The sequence below is a fragment of the Musa acuminata genome, chromosome BXJ3-3 (genome assembly GCF_036884655.1).
Source record: "Musa acuminata AAA Group cultivar baxijiao chromosome BXJ3-3, Cavendish_Baxijiao_AAA, whole genome shotgun sequence".
In the NCBI taxonomy this organism is placed as follows: Eukaryota; Viridiplantae; Streptophyta; class Magnoliopsida; order Zingiberales; family Musaceae; genus Musa; species Musa acuminata.
This window is the reverse complement of record NC_088351.1, coordinates 4,574,886-4,594,950: the sequence shown is the minus strand read 5'-3', so window position 1 is coordinate 4,594,950 and position 20,065 is coordinate 4,574,886. Positions and strand designations below refer to the sequence as shown.

Below are 20,065 nucleotides of genomic sequence, written 5' to 3'. Positions count from 1 at the left end.
CCGCCCTCTCCTTTTTTTTGTCATTCTTTTCTTCTCATGCACAATGAAGTATGCAGAGGACAAGTTAGATTAATGGTATCAAAGGAGCAGCTGCATTAATATTTCAAGGATAACTCATAAGATTCAGAAACTACTGGATAATCCTTGATAGTAGCTCAGATACTGAGTTACTTTTTGACAGTAAAAAGGCTCTCATCTTCCTATTCTCTATTATTTGTCTCAAGAAAAGTTTGGGACTGATAGCAAGTATCAGGAACTTTTGCATATGAACACCAGCTATGCTTGTGCCAATAGAATCATGAAATTGCACTGAAAAGTCTGCAATCAACCAACTAGTCCTCTAGCAATAGAAACTTTGTAAATGTAGAGACATGATGTATGTCTTCCAACATATACATCCTCAAAAGAAAAAGGAGAAAAGAAAAGAAAGAAAATTCTTTCTGATGATACTACTGAACTCAATTCCTCATTCCATAGTTTTATCATATTTGTAAATGAATCAGAAGATATGACAGTTTTATGAAATGATCTCTCAGTGGAAGCTAAATCTACACATGTCACTAACATAAATTGTGTTTTTTTTTCCTATTTTATACAAATAGAAATCATCATTGTTAAATTAGTTTGACTGAATCACTACAGGGAACTTCTTTTATCCTCTGGGAATAGAAACAGAGTGGAAACATTTCACGTTTCTTCACGAGAAAAACAAAAACATGAAACAGAAAGCTGTGCCATATTAACAATACGATTGGTTATGTGTACCAATGGAGAAGACAATAGGAGGGCAATTTCGTCATTTCGTGTTAGTAACGTGCTGCCGTGCACCACCCGCGAGTAACTCCTCAAGCATCTAAACCCCGTCACCGTGTAATCCTCGAGGTCCCCCGCATCGCGGTGAGCGAAAGGATCTACCCGATAAGGGAAAGACGGCAGCGCCCTCAACTTTAGTGAGTTGGCGAAAGCGAGAGCGGTTCCCTTTTGCCTCTTGTGGCTTAGTGGTATCCAAAGTTGCCTCCTTGGCCAGAGTTCTTGCTTTCCTCTCCTCGCCAGCGTTCATTCAACTTTCCCGCCCCCGTACGCGAATGAGATCAATCCACAGGTCTGAATGTTGTTTCACACTCTTTCCTTCTAGATTTCCCCCCGTGTGTTTCGGGTGGCGTTCGGCTGCTGAGGTTTGCAGGCTTTTCATCATCATCTCTTTTTTCAGAGAGCTTTGTTTTCCGTACAAGAAGAAGAGAGGAGGGAAGAAGAAGAAGAAGAGCAATTGGTGACGATGAATTCCAAGGCGCGGGCGTCGTTGCCGGCCATGAAAGCTTCCCTGAAGCGCGATAAAGTAGGCTCCTTGGACTTAAACCCGAGACGGGTCTCTGTTTCATTGGATCTTGTTGTTCCATGCCTCGCAAAGTTGGCTCCTTTATCTCGAACCAGAGCCCTGTGTGGCTTTCTCTATGCCAGTGAATGTGTTTTCTGAAACAAACTTGAATCTTTTATATATGTTGATGCATACGGAGTTGAGATGGATTGTTATTTCGAGGTTGGCTTTTGAGTATTTCCCCGTTTCTTTTAAAGCTATTGTTTCTTTCTCAAGGAGAGAGTGTTATCGAGAAATGGGTTCACTGATTTCCTTGGTAAAATTAAAGAAGTCGTATGCTTGTTTCGTTATCTAAAGAATCTCGTAGGAAAAACTATTTCTTTATCGTTGAGGTGTTCGCAAATAAGAGTAATTTGTTGTCTTGTTCTGATGAGTTATTGCTGCGTGAATCTTTTATACATGTTGATGCATACGGAGTTGAGATGGATTGTTATTTCGAGGTTGGCTTTTGAGTATTTCCCCGTTTCTTTCAAAGCTATTGTTTCTTTCTCAAGGAGAGAGTGTTATCGAGAAATGGGCTCACTGATTTCCTTGGTAAAATTAAATAGGTCGTATGCTTGTTTCGTTATCTAAAGAATCTCGCAGGAAAAACTACTTCTTTAGCATTGAGTTGTTCGCAAATAGGAGTCATTTGTTGTCTTGTTCTGATGAGTTATTGCTGCGTGAATCTTTTATATATGTTGATGCATACGGAGTTGAGATGGATTGTTATTTCAAGATTGGCTTTTGAGAATTTCCCTATTTCTTTTAAAGCGCTATTGCTTCTTTCTCAAGGAGAGAGTGTTATTGCGAAATGGGCTCACTGATTTCCTTGGTAAAATTAAAGAAGTCGTATGCTTGTTTCCTTATCTAAAGAATCTCATAAGAAAATACTTCTATAGCATTGAGTTGTTCGCAAATAAGAGTAATTTGTTGTCTTGTTCTGATGAGTTATTGCTGCGTGAAGGGAATCTGCAAGGAGAGGAAGGTTGAGATGCAGGGGAATGGATCGATGATCATAGCAAATGGACCCAACAGATGCCAATCCAGGAGAGAGAGGAAGATTGCTCTGCAGCGAGATGTATCTCCTCTGAATATTAATCGAACAGTTCCATGTGATTCAATCATTTTGCATATCTGCTTGTAGTCTCTCTGTTCATTATGTTTGATTCGGTTATATTAAGTTGGTTCTTCTCTTCTTGTTTTCAGGTTGATAAGCTTAGGAAGAAGCTAAGGAAGGAAGAGAGTGTCCACAGCGCCTTGGAGAGGGCTTTCACGAGACCTCGGGGCGCTCTTCCTCGCCTTCCACCATATTTGCCTTCACATGTAATTATCCTTTAACTTTAACTTTCTTCAGTCTCTCCTCTAATATTCCAACAATCTATAAGCTTCTGTTTCAAGGCATTTTAGAACACCAGTTTTGCATTTACAGATGAAAAAAGACATGATTTTGACTTCAAATTCTTTCCTTCTCTCCCAAGACACTAGAACTTTTGGCTGAAGTAGCTGTTTTAGAAGAAGAGGTGGTTCGCCTTGAAGAACAGGTGGTGAACTTTCGGCAAGGCCTCTATCAGGAAGCTATCTACAGCTCATCCTGCAAGAAATCCAAGAAATTAGGATATGACGTTCACCCCCTTACTCGATACTCCAAAACCTTGGAGCAACCACAATTCATGAAAGGGTCAACCTCGACACAGTGGTCTTTAAACATGGACCAAAATATGCCTTCCTCTAATAAGTTTGTTTATGGCAAATTTGCACCAAACAAGATGAATTCATCCATATCCATTACTGAAAGTCAGCAAGGAAAAGAGAATCAATTAAGAACTAATATTGGTAAGAACTGTAAACAGACTCCAGTTAAGAGAGATATAAAAATAGCAGCAGCTACTTTGGGAAACAGGCAGGTGGATGCACAGGTACCTTCTTTTGTCCAACCATAGCTTTCATCTACTTATGTACCTGTTTATCTTATGTGTATGGTCATCCATGTTCTTGTTTAATTCAGCCAAAGTGTGATGCTTTGGATCATGAAAGAACTGAAAAGAACTCAAGGAGGTTGTCAGATGAAGCAATATTAAACCAGTCCAGTGCTCCGAAGGAAGCAACATTATGTGAGTCAAGTGGCCCAAACAAACTATCCGAGGACATCTTGAAGTGCCTGATGAACATATTGTCACGGATGAGCTCTCCAGGGAACACAAAAGAGCTTCTGGAGACATCTCCTGTATCATATTGTAGTGCAAGTTTGGAAGAAACAGATTCTCTAGACCCATATGGTATCTGTGCAGAATTTGGAAAAAGGGATATCGGGCCATATAAGCATTTGCGAGCAGTTGAAGCAAGCTCAAAATTTCCAAACCTCCTGTCGAGTTGTTCATTTTTTACATGTAGACTGAAGTGAGATTTCCGTTCAGAATTGGATTCATCATTCCCTTTATTCAAGCCTGGTGACTAAAATTATAATTGCTTCTTGTCCTTAAAGTGCAGATGTTTGCTCAGAGAACTTGCATCAGCAGATTTATCAAATCTCACACATCAGCAGAAGATTGCATTCTGGATTAACATTTACAATTCATGCATGATGAATGTAAGCTGTTAACTGATAGAATGATTGACCAGTAAAACAATTTAAATTATCATTTGAAAGTTGAAACCCTTCTTTTTATTTAACCTGCTGACATTACCTGATTTAGTAGTGGACTTGAATCTTTCACTATATTTTGAGCATTATGTGTTTAAAAAGAAGATAAGAAATCCAAGATTAGCGGCATTCTTGTGGCCTCTGACGACAAATAAAATGCCATTCAGCTCCCATATGTAGTAGACAATTTATACAATTGAGAAAGGCTTTAATCTTTACAAACACCCGAAAATGACCATCTTTGAGTCACCTTTTTCAAATCTCTTTTGGTTTTAATTCCAGGCATTTCTCAAGAAAGGCATTCCTGCAAGTCCTGAGATTATTATCGCGCTGATGCTAAAGGTACAATGTTAGCTCTTTCTTTTTTTGAGTTTTCTGGAGCAATAGTTGAACAGTTGGTTTATGAATGCCTTTCTGTAATGTAAATTCTAATGTTCCCTTCTTTCTTTCTAGGCTGTGATTAATGTGGGTGGTCACTTGCTCAATGCAATGACAATTGAACATTTCATATTGAGGCTTCCCTACAGTTTGAAACATGTAGGTTGTTGTTCAAATTCTCTGACAATTGATATTCTGTTTACTGGCTGATCCTTTTCAAATACAGGTCTGCCCTAAGGGATCTAAAAGCGATCATGTCACGGTGCGAGGCTTATTTGGATTGGAATGGCCGGAACCCTTGGTTACATTTGCACTTTCATGTGGGAGCTGGTCATCCCCTGCTGTAAGTTTGTGAAACAAATATTTGCTTTATGGTTTCCGTCTTAGCTTCCTGGCATTATGATATCAGATTGAAGTTTGCATGTTTCATTAAAGAAGATATGCATGTAGATCATACTGTATTCCTACCAGCATATTAACATGCATAAAGTTAGAAAGCTGAGAAGAGATCTCCATACCAAATCACATGTTTCTGATCCTGACTGTTGTCTGAAAGAGTTTTAGAACTGGTTTGATTACTTCACTGACAATTTTCAGGTGAGAGTATACACTGCAGCCCAAGTTGATAAAGAGTTAGAAAGAGCCAAGAGGGATTATTTGCAAGCAGCCGTCGGTATATGCACACCAAACAAACTGGCAATTCCTAAGTTGCTTGATTGGTACCTTCGTGATTTCGCAAAAGATGTGGAGTCATTAATGGATTGGATCTGCTTGCAACTGCCAGATGAGTTGAGGACTGAAGGAATTAAATGCCTAGAGGTGGCCAGAAGAAGTCCAATTCCACAGCCAATTCAAGTTCTTCCTTATGAGTTCAGATTCAGGTACCTTTTTGTTCCATAAACGATTCTTTGTTTGGTGCACTAAAATGCAGTCCATGAAATCCAAGGGTTAATGGTTTATTTATACGATTATAATAAGAACATCAAAATTTGTCAAATACGCTTTTGTTTTCTTGTGTTTCCCTAATGGGTTGCTGTTTTGGGTGATACTATGCATGCTCATGTTGGCCATGCATCTGCTGTAAAGACACCACAGAAATAATCATTGATGAGGTTTATGTTTATAAGAAATCAGCAGAATCAAAATTTCAAGTTAAGCTACTATTTCTCGTTCTGGAAAAAAGTGTGGATTTAAATTGGTGTTACTAATTGCATTATGATGGATGATGTGTGTTCTTTATGCAATTAGTGGTGGTTCTTCATCTTTCCGAGGAAACATATGTAAAAATCATTGGGTAGAAAGTTAAATATCATTTTTTATGCAAAAATCATTTAACTTTTCTGTCGAACAGTCGCGAGGAATTTGCGAGCGTAAAACTGTGGCCATTGAATCTATCCTGATCTCGCATCATTGGCAACATTTACATTATACACACAGGAAGATTCATATTGTCTTCTTGATTTCCAGCTGAGAATAACTGGGTCTGTTCATTGACACTTGCTATTTACTTCTCGACCCCATCTTTGGAAAAAATGAACAAGAAAATTAAAAGCGATGACAAGCATGTGATGTTGATTCATAATATAGTTTTTGGATCGTAATGATGTCCATCTGGTTGTTATCTCCCCTTTTTTTGTTGTAGTACATGTTGACCAAAGAAAGGTTTGAGGATGATGAAATGGTGAGGCTAAACACTGACAACATTAATGCCGCAAGAACAACACAATCTGGCTTTCTTTGTTCTTGTTCATTGTTAATGGCATTGTTTTGGTGTCAGCAGGGACCAAAATATTCAATTTGTCTCGGATAACAATTCAGAACTTTGATTGATCATGTGTTGTTATTGGGCCTCTTCTTTCTTTTCTTGCTTGTTAAACTACTGGTTGGATACATTCTGTGTAATGCTCTGAGAGGGGAAGCAACCGCTGGAGAGTCCAAGACATGAATGCATGCTTCGACAAGGACTTCAAAAGGAAGGAGGCAGCAGACATAGAGGAAGGCTGCTTTTGAAAAGAGGAAAGGCTTCACACGGCCATGGGACACAGCCAGCTCTCTTTGTTGTTGGCCGACTCCCATCTCAACAATGACACAGCAACCGGAATGGGAAAGAGAAAGGTGTACGAAGCTACAACTGTTTTCTCTCACCTTGACGAAGTGGCTCGCTCTGTTCATCAACAATGATGAATCATGAACAAATTTGTTTGCTCGTTTACAGTTGCATCTTACCATCTTACTCAAATGTATGCCTGTTCTCTGTGTTTCCTTGTCCATAAGAACACGCACGGGACATGGAACAACAATGTCTAAGATCTTCTGGCATTTGACCTTAGATCTAAGTAGCATTAAGTTTGGATTGCTCGTCTTCGTTGGTCTTCACCTCAGTTGCATCTGTAGCCATTTGGATTTAGAATTGGGTCAACAGTTCGACGGTTTCAAATCCAATCGGACCCAGAGATGATTTTGAAAGCGTGATAAAGGCAATCGTAACCCTTTTTGATAGCCGTGTGGCTCCGCTCCTACTGCTGTTCAGGAAAGATATGAGCAACCAATTTCGAAGAAGCAGTGGATGATGATGATGAAGAAGAAGAAGAAGAAGAAGAAGAAGAAGAAGGTCCTCTTCATCAATCAGCATCAAGCAAGCTTTCATCCAGCTCACTCTTGTAATAAACCAGCTTGTAATGACATGAATATTTTGTATCACATGTAACATCGTGACGGACAGAGACTTAATTGTATTCACACGTATTGCAAGGGGTCCACTTGGCCGATATGTTATCAGCGGAGCCCATGCGTGCTGACCAATGGGAAGCCGCTTTTGACTGGTTGATGGCTCGGCTGATTTATCGAGTCCGTATCGAATACGTGGGGATTCTTGGACGCAAGAGGCCGAAACACCCCTGACGATATGCAAGGGTGACTTGACCTTGATGTGAGAGCCCACCCCTGTAGGTCCAGCGTCTGTGTTTGATTACATCAGCCCTGGAAAGTTTCAGGGAACTAAAGGTCCAGTATGTACTTTCTCGCTATAGTCATCGACAGTTCGACACACACGGACGCAGTGAGAGAGAGAGAGATCACTGGGAGGGAAAGAATACCTTGCGGCCAGTCGCGATGGGGCCTTCCGCCGGCGGGCGCACGATCTCCCAAGAAGCCTTCGAAGCGCTGGTGGCGGAGAACATGGAGGACCTCGGTATGGACCCCGAGGAAGCCCTTGAGGATGCCCTCCAGACCCTAACCCTTCAGGGCGTCGACCTGTCTGGTTAGTTCTCCTCCCTCCTGTCCTTCAAGAACGCATATAATCGGCTCCCATTTGATCTGGATCTGGATCTGGATCGATTAAACCTCGATGAGTCGGATGGCGTCGTTTGTCGCCCTGTCAAATGAGTTCTTTTTTAGTTAATTTGGTGGATCTGATGGCAATGTAGAAGAAGGAAAAAAGAATATAGGGTTCCGTTGGTTTGGTGATAACCATTTTTATTCAAGAATCTATTTTTTCCTTTTTCTTTTCCGTGTTGTGATCGATATGAATCAGTAAAAGGACTGCCAGCAGTAGCGGAGACGCAATGCTCCTTAGACTTCAACGTAAATGACTTCAAATGGCATGAACAAAGAAGTGTTACATCCGAGGTGATTTAAAAGCCAAAGTTAACTGATGTTCGCCGATAATTTAAAAGCCAAAGTTAACGACTTTGATTACTAAATCTGGATTTCGTATTACTGATTTGAACTTTTGAATCTGATTGAGGCATTTCCAGAGTTGGAATAAGTTACAGAGAACGTTGTCCTATTCTTAACCTCCAACAATTTTGCATTGAAGTCTTCAAAGTTTACTTCAAGAAGAAAAACTAAGCAAGGCAACTAAAATTTCAAACTTGAGTGCCTATTAAAGAATTTGGAGTTCTCATGGCATGTCTCATAGTTGCAACATATTAGGCAATTTTGTTTCCACATATATTTTAATTTATGCTAATATTTAGTTCGGTAATATTTAGTTCCTTCGTTTTCTGCATCTATTTCTGATGTTGATTACAAATGCTGATTATCATTTCATTTAATATTGATATTATGTATATTTTAATACCATTTTTTAGGAATTGTTAAGTGCATCCCGGGCGTAAGCAGCACAAAGGATAATCCAGTCATCCAGACACTAGATAAGCTAAAAGATGTAACATCCTCTTTGGGATCTTCTAAATCAAACATAACAAATGATCAAGAAATGGCTGAGCTGCTTGACAAGTTATATGGTCTATGCTCTGTTGATGGATCAGATAATGCAACGATTGCAACAAGGAATGGAGGAGTGGAGCTTCTTACAAGAATATGTTCTTCCCTTAATGTTAAGATTGAGGGACTTCTTGTATCAGCTCTGAAAGCATTGAGTTCCATTCTTGTCGGTATGCCTCTGGTATTTGAGTTCTGGCTGATGTTCATGTTTTATTGATTGACTAATTTCCTGAATCATTTTCAGTGTTATCATTATTGATGTTTCTTTTATGCCCGAACCATCTTATGTTTACTTACAAAATAATTGCATTGGCTATTGGTTATATCAGGGCAAACTTGTGAGTTTATCTTAACTCACAAATTGACCGCTTGAGCTAGGATGTCTTTGTATAGCCCAAATTTGATCCACTCTTACTGCTTATATGGACATGAAGTATTTTTGGGGAATGTGTAAATGATTTTATTTGTGATTTTTCATCAACAAGAAGCAATAAAGAAGTGTAGATCAAGCATGCATTGTATGCTATGTAATTTTACATGCTTAATTTTATTATACATATTTCTTTTTCAGATTTGATGTCATTTCTGTGGTCATGAATAATAATTGTGACACATTGCTTAGGTGTGTGATGTAGGATATTCTTTGATATTAAATCTGATGTAGCACAAGAGCATAGGTGGGAAATTTTTTTGTTATTTTCTTTTCTAGGATTGATAACAGTGTAAGAGTAAAGAGAGAACAGAAAATACTTGGACTCACACTATTTCCTATGCATTACACAAGGGGGTTCTGACCTCAAACCAGATGTAACATGCTTGCATGATAACATCACAGTGTCAGAGATAAATATTGTACTCGCTTTGATTCCAGTGTACACTCAAAATGAGGCTTTAGACAACTCACACAATATGAGAAACAAAAATTATATTCAATTATTCGTATTTAAGATTATAACTCTTTCCCTTTACTTATAGACCCCCAAGTGCAAGAAGGTAAAGGAGTATACAGATAAAGAAATTCTGATTTTATAAATTAAGAAATCAATTATCCCATCTATCAATTCTAAGGAATCGTCACTTTCATTTTTATTCGAGAGATGATCTTCCTTTTCACTAAGACCTCTGATTGAAACTTGTTTCCCTTCATTGAGAGATTTTTCAATTAGTTATGGATGTTGCCATGTGACAATATATTATATTTACAAAGTGCAACTGAAGAAATAAAATTATTCTAAAGACAAAAGAAAATAAATTGCTTTCACATTAGCATTGAATAGTTATAATCAGTTCATTTACTAAATTATTGATTGTAACATCTGTTGGAGTGAATAAACATTTCTTATATGTTAAAAAGCAGTCATGAATAATTCGAACTTAATCATACCTTGACAGTTGACATGCAAATGCAATAGGTTTATTCTTCTTAAGTCTCTTCTAATTCATGGAGCAAATGAAATTCCATGGAATTTGTAAGTATATATCATGATCAGTGCCTTTTCAGGTTATCATGGTATGCAAAAGATATTTCTGGTTTTTCTCTCGATTCATAAACACAAAAAACTATAACGTTATTTTTTAAATATGTCAAATGTTTGAAGTTAATCTTTTATCTTTTTTATTTCATCCTCGGACTTAATGATGCTGTGACATGGTAATCCTTGAAAAGCATAAGGAAAACACTTCTTGTGTGTGTGGATTTGACCATATTCCATCTGTATTAACATGCATGCTTAATGTTTGGAATAATAAACCTACGTGTGGAATCCATTAAGTTAGATCCTATGTGAAATTTTGAAAGTTGTTGCTTGTCATTCTTACAGATGTCCAAAGTAGAGAAACTTTTAGGCAAAATGGAGGTCCGAAAGTTGTTGTTGGTATACTGAATGGAAGCAGTAAAAGTCCGGACATATTGGACAGTGCCTTTGCTGTTGTTGTGACAGCCTCAACCAATGATGAAATTCTCAAGGAATCATTTATGGATTTCAAAATAGATGAGCTCATTATGCAAATACTTAAAGAGTTGCCCAGAAGCAAACTCTACAGCTTATATGATGCTATACGTGTTCTTTTAACACCAGATGACAGCCGTGTGTTGGCTTCTCAAGTAAGTAAAAATGCTTTATGGATATAGCATCATGTTTAATGTTCTATTTAAATGATGACCTTTTCAGTGCAACTGCATGTATTATCTTCTTCAGGTTTTGCTACAATGTTAAGCTTTCTCTGATGTAAAGATGATATATTTTGCTGTAAGGAAGAAGTTTTTTGTGTATCCGTTTTATATATATGGTTAACCTATTCTTGTACTCAGCACATGATTCATCAGAAGCATTTTAAAAATTATGTTGTTGAAGTATATACACAAATGCCAATACCAGCCTAAATAGAGTGAAAACCTTGAATTTAAGAGATTCTGTCTATGTCCTCGAAAGTGACAAAAACAGGCTTAAACAGCCAAAGTCATGAAAGACAAAGCTATGGACCTGAAGAAGTTTGTGTTGGACTTTATTTTGACATGTAGCTTTAGGAGAGTGGTCTGAAGTGCAGGATAAAGTTACCTGAGCCATTTCATCCTGCAGATATCTTACTTGAGCAGTACAGAAGTAGTTTAAGCATAAAAATATTATCTGACCTATCTGCAGTACTGTACATGGATGATTTTTGCACTGGAATGTGAAATCACTAGTAGGTGCTTCCTATAAAATAGTATATTAGGTTACCATGATCCTGGGTTCCTAATTTATTTCATACCAAATGGAAGTTGATTTCTAAATCTCACATACCTTGAACACATTTAACCCTAAAGTCACATACCCATAATATGTACTACTAACTCATAACTGATATGAAGTATTCATCGCCTTTCAATATTATTACGAAATTTATTTTTCATCGCAAATACCTTAGCTATGGCCAACTGTAATATGCATAAATTTTTGAGAATTTATTATATATATCAAGTTCTTTTCTGGGATCATTTAATTTAAATCTTCATATAAAGAGTTTATTGAGGTTCTCAGAAAAAAAGTTCAAATTTTATGGAAATTCTAAACAGATAGATACAGTTATTTCAATGATTAGAATAAGAAACTTATCTGGTGATGACCTTGTAAGTTAAATAAATCACATATGGTTGGCATGCTCTTGATACAAGTTTCTTGCTCAAGGCCCACAAGAATTATTGATAAACAAATGTAATATGGATTTGAAATATTGTGTATGGTATATTTATTTAAGTTAAACATTTTCAATGTTTCAGCAATGACATCGTGATAAGTATTCTTCAATATCTAGTAGTTCTGCAACTTGATATACATCATTAGAACATCAGAGGCATAATTTTTTAGAGGAATTCTTATGCTGAGGAACTTGACCTAGGTCTTTGGATATGCTCGTAAGTTTGCAAAAGTTGGTATTTCGGATGCTCTCGTTCAAGCACTTGGTGAAGGACTAAGTTTATCAAACTTAGCTGCAGCATGTACTGCTTTAAAGGCTGTTGCTGTAAATGTAAGTTTATGCATTCAGTAAAGCAATTTTCAAAAGTTTGTCTTTTTGCATCTGAGCGATCTATAAGCATTTTCTTGCCTTTTACAAGCATATCATTCTCTCTCAGAAGTATATCTTTCACATGATCCATTTTTGTAGTCAAATTTTAAGATGGATATATCCATAGGATGACAGGTAGAACAGTGTAATTCAGCTCTTAGACAGCCAAGCAAGTGTCAGGTGCTATCCAAATTTTGTTTCTTTTACTTTTCAATCTTGGAAGATGCCTAGGTATGACTAGCTTTAATACATCAAATTGCTGGCACGATTGACTTGCATAGGCTCCATGTAGAGCTAAGCAGGTTCAAACATGAACTGATTGATTGAAATATGTCAAATATGATTGCTTGTGCTATTTCATATACAAACTTTCATGTTTGTGTTCTCTTCATTGTATTTTTATTTGATATTTAATATTAGATGCAGTGCATATAATATGTCTAAATCAACAATCCTAATATAAACTTGTTCTTTCCATTTGTTGCTCCTCGCTTCTTACAAATAAGTATTGGTTGCCTTCTTTTTTGGCATGACTAATGGAGATGTCATGATTGAAATTATCAGTCCACTATCGCTGCTGTTTTTTTCCGAGGCATTTAATAGTGTTTGTTGGGAGTTTGTTATTTTATCAGATAATTGATAATCCTTCCTCTCCAGATGATCAATCTTTGTTTTTCTTTGATTGTGTTTTTGCAAAACCCATTCCCACAAATTGCTTGATAGTATTTTTTGCTAAAATCGATTGACCCTTTCTTGCTTACCTTGTTAAATGTGTTCATAACTTTATAGGTGTAGGTGTATATTTAAAAATAGTACAGAAGTTTTGCCAGAAAGAACTTAATACTCTGTCCTCGTGATGTTCTGTATTGTATGACTACTCATGAATCATCATATATCAAGGCAGCATTTATATCATACTTTATATCTTTTAGGCCTCTTGTATTGTAGTTTAACTTGATACATCAAGGCAACATGTTCTTGATTTATTATAATGATTGATTGCTTTCTTGAAGTCTTCCTCTTAAATATGCACATAAACCTGACATATAATCCTTATCTGAACAGTTTTGGTTCAGCTTCATAAATCCATGTGACAATGAATCCATTAATGAAGATGTCCTATTCCCTTTTCTATTTTCTTCTTTGCTCATGTCACAGGATGAAATATGCAAGTCTATATCAGAAAGTGGTGGCATTGATGCAACTCTGCGGTGTCTGGATGAGAGCAGTCGGCAAAATAACAAACTTATAGCTAGAGCTTGCTGTTCTTTGTTGTCCAAGGTCTGTTGTTTTTTCGCTTTCAATTGCACGCCTCAAGAAAATTGCACTATGGTTGAGATTATAACTCACAGAAATACTTTATCTGAAGCTAGCGGGTAGTGATGCAAATAAAAGTGCGATTGTTGAGAAGGGTGGTCTGGATCGACTGATGAAACTATCGTCTAGATTTTCTGAAGATCCATCAGTTTTACAGGAGGTGCTGAACTATAATGCTAATTATTAAAAATTTAAAGTGCATCCGGAAAATTGCTCTTAAGATATGTAAGATCTCTATATGACCATTAGCCTCAGGTCAAATTTGTTATTCTGCAGGTCATGTCTATCATAACTGTTCTTTCTCTGAGGTCCCCAGAAAATGCTGCTGTTGCAGTTCAAGCAGGAGTTGCAGACCTTGTTCTACAAGCAATGCAGAAGTTCCCCACTTCGATTCAGATGCAAAGACAAGCTTGCTTGATGATTCGCAATCTTGTAGTTAGGAATCCCGAGAACAGGTACTGTTTGTTATTTGGAAAGTGAAATCATTATCACACTTACAATTATGAAAATAAAAATTCATCCATTCATAAATGTAACGTGACCTATAATGAATGCCAATGTGTCCATAATTTCTGGGGTTCTTGATCGAGGAGAATAATATCTACATTGAAATGTATGTTAATTGTTTTCACATAGTGAAAGCTGATATTTGAGGGCTTTTCAAACTGAAAATATGTTATTTTTATTGATTATCTGCCATCTGTTTGTTTAGATTTTCACTGATCGCATAGTAGTAATAAATAGAAATTTTGATCAGTTCCAGTCATTATTACTTATTAATTCATTGGAGATGCCTGTTGGGCAAAAAAAAAGTGGATTTGGACCCAAATTTTTTGTTCATCTTACAGATGCATACTACTTCTGAAGTTACTGATGATATAAAGAGCCTTATTTCTATGTATTTATTGGCTTCTACAGGACCATTCTTCTCAGGAATGACATCGAGAAGCTGATAAGGAGGGCAAAGGAAAGCCATGAGAGCTGCAAAGATGCTGCAACTGCTGCACTGAGGGATCTTGGTTTGGACGATTACAACAAATAGCGTAAATCCTTTTGCGCCCCTTGCTCACCATTGTTCTTGAAGTTTTGCCCTCTAAACTAAGCCAGTGTGCCTTATGGTATGCATACATGAACATTGGTTTCCTGGCTTGCCAGGTTTTTATCTCAAGGCCTTGCTATCATGGTAGGACTTTTTGTACCATGTACTAGAGGTATACTCACGTCTATCAATCAATTTGAAACATTAAGTTGTCTGGTTGAGAAGATGTACTCTTGAGGATTTGTCTGCTACGTTGTCATATGATTGCAAAATACAGTATGTTGTTAGATGAATTGTATGATCCAAATAATGAGAATTAGTGTGTCAAAAGCATATTGAGTCATCGTCAAAAATTACTATAAAGCAATCAAATATTACTTGTTGAAGTTGAAGAGGGGAATCAATACCTAAGACAAAGTCCAATTGATGATTGAGAGTTAGTTTCATTTATAAGGCTAGATTTTGTTGTCTTTATTCCAAAGAATTAACAATTAGTTATCCTTTTCCACGCAAATGAGCTCAACCAAATAAAAAGTGGTAAGCTAAGATTTAGTCAGTTGTTTGGAAATGAGACTTTCAAAAACGACAAAAAAGAGTTTAGGTTAAATTTGTTTGGTTATTGAAATTATTAACTACTTAATATTAGTTTATGTCATACATTTTGTTAGTTATAGTGTTTAATATTATTTAATCATTATCCTATAATGCAAAATAGAAGTGCTGGCAATAGTCGGTAGTTTATTTATGCACCCATTTCAATGGCACAGTGTGCATTATTCCCTCAGTCTTCATCCATAGACTCAATTGTAATCAATCCTTCATACTTTAAAAGATTGGCCATGCAACAATATATATATATATATATATATACACATATATATATCATAAATCCATTAACAAGCAGAGAGGACAATGTTGAACAGTAAACAATCCACAAAGCATCTGAATCAAATGACATTACTGCAATGCTCCTACTGTTGGAGCAGTAGTCCCCCTAACATTATTCTACAACTCAGATATTCCAGATCTGATGGCTGCAGAGATGCTCCTCAGTTACACAGCAAACAAGACCTCTTCCAGCACTAGCTGTTCATGGTTTCAGTTAGCAGTAAGGTAGCCTGTGCCAGAACAAGTAACACTGTTAACTTCAATGCACTAATTTAGCTCATGCATCCACAATTATATATATGACACTAATGTCAGACACAGATGAACTGGATTATTCTTTGTTAACTTCATCAACATACCCTAGTTTGAGAGAGGTGACAGAGCTATCATCACATTCCTGCGGCCCTCCTGAGTGTGAGGCATTAGTGACAGATTCAGAGGATTGTCCATCTTCATTGACAACATTGTCTTTATCAGCCATCACCTGTTTCCCCATGTTGGGCATCTCCAACACCTGCATTTCCATTAACCTTCACTGAATCAATGTGCTGCAGAGAGGAAAGAGAACTTGATGGCTGGTAAACAGGCCTTACACGTCGTCTTAGCCGCACATTTTCTTCAGCCAGTTTTGCTGCCTGCACACCAAGGTAAAGAAATAAATGACCAAAGGAAATGTTTTACTTCTTGCTTTTGATGGCCAATTCCTATCAATCATTTTATGAGATGGTCATGACTGCAGTAGGATTTCATCCAAATCATTTTCCAGCTTGTCATCCCAATGAAATCTGTCATCAAGTATGACTTACAAAAGGGTGATCTAACATTCATTTGCAGCAATAAAGTTTTATAACACTGCTAGAGTCTATTGTTACTCATTTCCACACCTCTTACATAGTAGCATGCAGTGAAGCATCTCTTTTACCTTTTGTTGAAGAGAATTAATCTGTTGCGTGAACTGTGCACCCTGAGAATCATCAACAATAAGTATGGTTGGTTCTTAACTGCAGAAATTCTTTCGTGGAAAACAAAACAAATCGAATCGATCGTTCTCACAAGGTCTACCTTTCTGTCCATCACGCGACCTAATCCTGCTTCAAGGGTTTTCTCCAGCTGCTGTAGCTCCTCTACTGTGAGCTTTTCGAGTGCCTCCCCTCTCATCTGCCTGTATGGATTTTACCAACCTTAGGGTTGTACATGATTGAGCATTCTGTATGTCACATATCAAATATATGGCAGACCTCAGTTGCAGGCTTGCTTCTGCAACTTGTTTCTTTAGACTTGCATAATTGCTGTTGTCTAACTGAAGAAGAAGGGAAAGAAGAGACATACCGATGTTAATTGAGCCTATCGGAAGTAAATTATGTAAGAAATAATACTAGTCACTTGTGAAGTCTTAAGGCAGCAACTATCCAACTACACCATTGGGCTAAAATCAAGATGCTAATTAATCTACTACAACATAGAAATAGAATTGCCATTTTAGTCAGCTTAGGATAAGGAAATTGAGGACAATGCAGCAGAACAGACCTTTTAAGATTAATAATACTAGACCATCTTTCCTGCTATTTGCTGCAGTGTCTTTATTAAGATGAAAGCTCAACTTTTCATGATCTAGAAACAGTTTATTCAAAAATTTTGCCAAATGAATAAGCATTGATAGTTTGATAGTGCATACTATTCTTCTTCCAAAATCAAGGATGGAGAAGTCCATTGGGTCTGACAATTATAGAATAGGCAAGCTTCAAAAAACTATTTGCAAAAGATCACATCACTTTTGCACATCTTATGCTTCCTTTAGCAAAAGAATATCTTTTGTAACTCATACCACTTGGAATTTTGCTTCCAACTAACACTACTTTCCAACTTTGAAGGCCTTGAATACTTAGTGGATGGTTGCCTTTTGTTTCATGATGTATAATCAAAAAGGACATTCGAGAACATGGTATTCTTTCTGTAGAGTCTCATATAATAATCCACACACAGTCATATTTTAATGATCCATCCCACAGAAAGTAAAGAAATGAGAAGTAAGCTAACAAGCATCTAAAATCGGCAAATGACAGTCGGTTGTATTAAGATGAAGTCAAGCTGTAATGAAAATGAATCTTGCTAATGCTTACATTCAAGTCGAGGAAGGGCTGATCATGTTTCTCTAGGTTCTTGGAATGAGTACTATGCTTTTCAATGATCTTCTTCATGCTTCAGAACAAAGAAGAAACATCACTTGTTGCATCAAAAAGTACAAAAATTTCATAACAGTACTGACTCCAAATCTTGCTCTACTTGTTCATGTCATCTTAGTCTGTGGCTACTGACGGTTCATGAAAACTTCGATTTTTCTTGTTAATGGTATTAAAACATTTTATTAGATGTAATGAAAATATGATAGTGCGACCGTCATAAATAAAATCAGAGAATATTCTCTTAAAAATATGTGAAGTTGTATTAGAGCTCACAACTTACTGTGTTATCAATGCACAAATGTGATGTGATCATAAAATCATACAATTAGAGCTACATGTAAATTTGTTTATGAATGAGATACTAGTAATTAGTCATGACAACTATAATTCAAGGATGATAAAAAGGTGAGTCACTTTTGTTAACATCATCATGAGTACTAATTAATTCTACGTAGAATTTGCTGTCATACAGAAGGTTGCAATGTAGTCGAAGTCATTTAAGCCGATAATGGGAGTGATGCATTTTACCTTTGTCGATCCTCCTTGGAAACCTTGTGGCCAAATAGTCGGAGAGTATAAGTGATAAAACAGGGATTTTTATCTTAATAACTTGATATAATAATGATATGATCTTATATGCGCCTATCCTTTAATAGTGTGCCAAAACCCGAGTTGGATTAGAGGATAAGATAGAAGGAGATTGAAACTAGGATGAGATATCCAGATCAAAGTTCATTAATCCAAATCACCAACAGTTCTTGTTTAGCACAGAATTCTTTCTTTCTTTCTTTCTTTCTTTCTTTCTTTCTTTCTTTGGGTCATCTTAGCTTTCTTATGGATAAAACAAATATGATCTTGCTGGTGCAACAGTAAAACTCTGTTCTCCATCCATGGAAACTCTCTGAAACCAAATACCCTATTTGAAAGACTCCAACACGAGACAAAAAAAAGAACAAAGAAAATCCATCAAGAGTTCCCACTCCAACCACAAAAGTGCTCCTCCTAAAAAGATCCAGCAAAAACCCACAGGAGATTTCGACGCACACTGCGAATTAGGGGGTATTAAGAACCTATACATCTTCGTTCAGACGAAGAAACTCTATACGAGGAGATAGGCAGCTAAGAATGCAGCAAGAGCATAGATTAAATGGTTGAAGACAAGCAATAATGTGTGTTGATACGGCAAGAATCTTGCTTCCAAAGAAATGTATGTTGTTTGGGAAGGATCGGGATTGATTACCTGGAGTTGCAGAACTCGAAGAGTTTACCGGTGGAGGAGAAGACGATGAGGGCGACGTCGGCATCACAGAGAACCGACAGCTCCGCAGCCTTCTTGAACAAACCCCTCCGCCTCTTGGAAAAGGTCACCTGCCTCGCCGCCGTGTTGTCTATCTTCTTTATCTGAATCTTCTCCCTCACCATCTCTCCTTCCTTCCTCTTCCTCTTCCTCCCACCCACCCCGCCGCCTATAGGCACAACCAAGATCCAATGTTCCAGATCTAAGCACAAAAATGAAACCAGAACCACGGGTAACAGTAACAACAGAAGCAAAGAAGGAGAAAGAGCGCCAAGTTTCCAAATTAAGCATTACCTATGAGAAGCCTGGATGTTCATAGGGCGGAAGAAAGAGAGTGAATAGCGATGTCAAGTGCAGTAGGGTTAAGAGGAACGCATGGAATCAAGCAAATGGTGAAGAGCAGCAAACTCACCTATGTGATCCAGGCCAGCCGACGCTCTTCACCGACCTGTCCTGAAGGAGAGACGAGAGATTGATGGTTCATAGTTGTTGGATGTGCAGAAGACGACCCCTTTTTATGGTAAAACAGTACTCTCTCTCTCTCTCTCTCTCTATGGGTACTGCTGTCCCCAGCAATCTCATTCGCCCACCGGTGTTAGCTACAGGAAGATGTCAGAGATCACTAGTGAAGAAACACGTTCCGAGCTGGGGCATTGTGAGAGGGGAGATGGCCTTGGGGAGACTCCCACAGGTCCCCGCAAAGAAGTGTTGGGGTGGGAGGATTTCTTGTCTCCGGGGTTATCCACCGCATAATGCGAGATGGCAGACATCGAAGACGGGGGAGTTTGCCTTCCCGATCGTCCGACGTGCGGGGCCCATGGCGGCTATGGCGCGTACGGCCCGACCTACGAACTCGAACCATCCACGCCCGACTCTTACGTGCTGACGTGGGTATTATGTTGATCTAATATTCGTTTTATGAGTCAAAGTTAGGTCAAACTATGGTTTGATATTAGTAAATATAAGTATAAGAAATAAGACAATCAATATTTTATGAGAGTCGATAGACGTTTCTGTATAGAATTATTTCGAAATAAATATTTTTTTTATGAGACAGAAATATTGGGAGGTGACGAAGAAAGAACGATCATTATATATTTATTTGATGTTATGACAAATAGACCGAAATGAATGAAAGAGAGTTGAAACATCGATCGACCGTCGAGTATAACCAACATGTTAGGAAGCTGAC

The 20,065-nt window shown here is 37.6% G+C and overlaps 3 protein-coding genes across 5 annotated transcripts; 2 read left to right on the top strand and 1 right to left on the bottom strand.

Annotated features, from left to right (window-relative positions):
• The first annotated feature begins 926 nt into the window (after positions 1-926).
• LOC103977524 (uncharacterized) lies at positions 927-6,694 on the top strand. 2 transcript variants are annotated; one of them, XM_065142564.1, is made up of 12 exons: positions 927-1,102; positions 1,211-1,336; positions 2,322-2,435; positions 2,564-2,680; positions 2,836-3,273; positions 3,363-3,754; positions 3,845-3,944; positions 4,281-4,340; positions 4,452-4,535; positions 4,603-4,719; positions 4,974-5,257; positions 6,157-6,693. In XM_065142564.1, exons 2-12 carry the CDS (start codon positions 1,277-1,279, stop codon positions 6,200-6,202), a joined length of 1,812 nt encoding a protein of 603 aa, XP_064998636.1. In that variant the 5' UTR covers positions 927-1,102; positions 1,211-1,276; the 3' UTR covers positions 6,203-6,693. The 2 variants fall into 2 exon arrangements, with proteins under 2 accessions (XP_064998636.1, XP_064998635.1); XM_065142563.1 differs by lacking the exons at positions 927-1,102; positions 1,211-1,336 and adding an exon at positions 1,357-1,537 and having other exon boundaries at positions 6,157-6,694.
• A 707-nt stretch (positions 6,695-7,401) lies between these two features.
• On the top strand, positions 7,402-14,798 carry LOC103977523 (uncharacterized). The gene is made up of 8 exons (XM_009393070.3): positions 7,402-7,635; positions 8,468-8,773; positions 10,424-10,707; positions 11,982-12,110; positions 13,308-13,430; positions 13,519-13,626; positions 13,743-13,921; positions 14,385-14,798. Exons 1-8 carry the CDS (start codon positions 7,488-7,490, stop codon positions 14,506-14,508), a joined length of 1,401 nt encoding a protein of 466 aa, XP_009391345.2. The 5' UTR covers positions 7,402-7,487; the 3' UTR covers positions 14,509-14,798.
• A 547-nt stretch (positions 14,799-15,345) lies between these two features.
• LOC135582298 (MADS-box transcription factor 22-like) lies at positions 15,346-19,414 on the bottom strand. Of its 2 annotated transcripts, XM_065141625.1 has the most exons (9): positions 19,286-19,414; positions 18,817-19,042; positions 17,514-17,592; positions 16,632-16,693; positions 16,456-16,555; positions 16,316-16,357; positions 15,987-16,028; positions 15,753-15,907; positions 15,346-15,623 (listed from the first exon to the last, which is right to left on the bottom strand). In XM_065141625.1, exons 2-9 carry the CDS (start codon positions 18,996-18,998, stop codon positions 15,608-15,610), a joined length of 678 nt encoding a protein of 225 aa, XP_064997697.1. In that variant the 5' UTR covers positions 18,999-19,042; positions 19,286-19,414; the 3' UTR covers positions 15,346-15,607. The 2 variants fall into 2 exon arrangements, with proteins under 2 accessions (XP_064997697.1, XP_064997698.1); XM_065141626.1 differs by lacking the exon at positions 19,286-19,414 and having other exon boundaries at positions 15,362-15,623; positions 18,817-19,045.
• Positions 19,415-20,065: the final 651 nt, after the last annotated feature.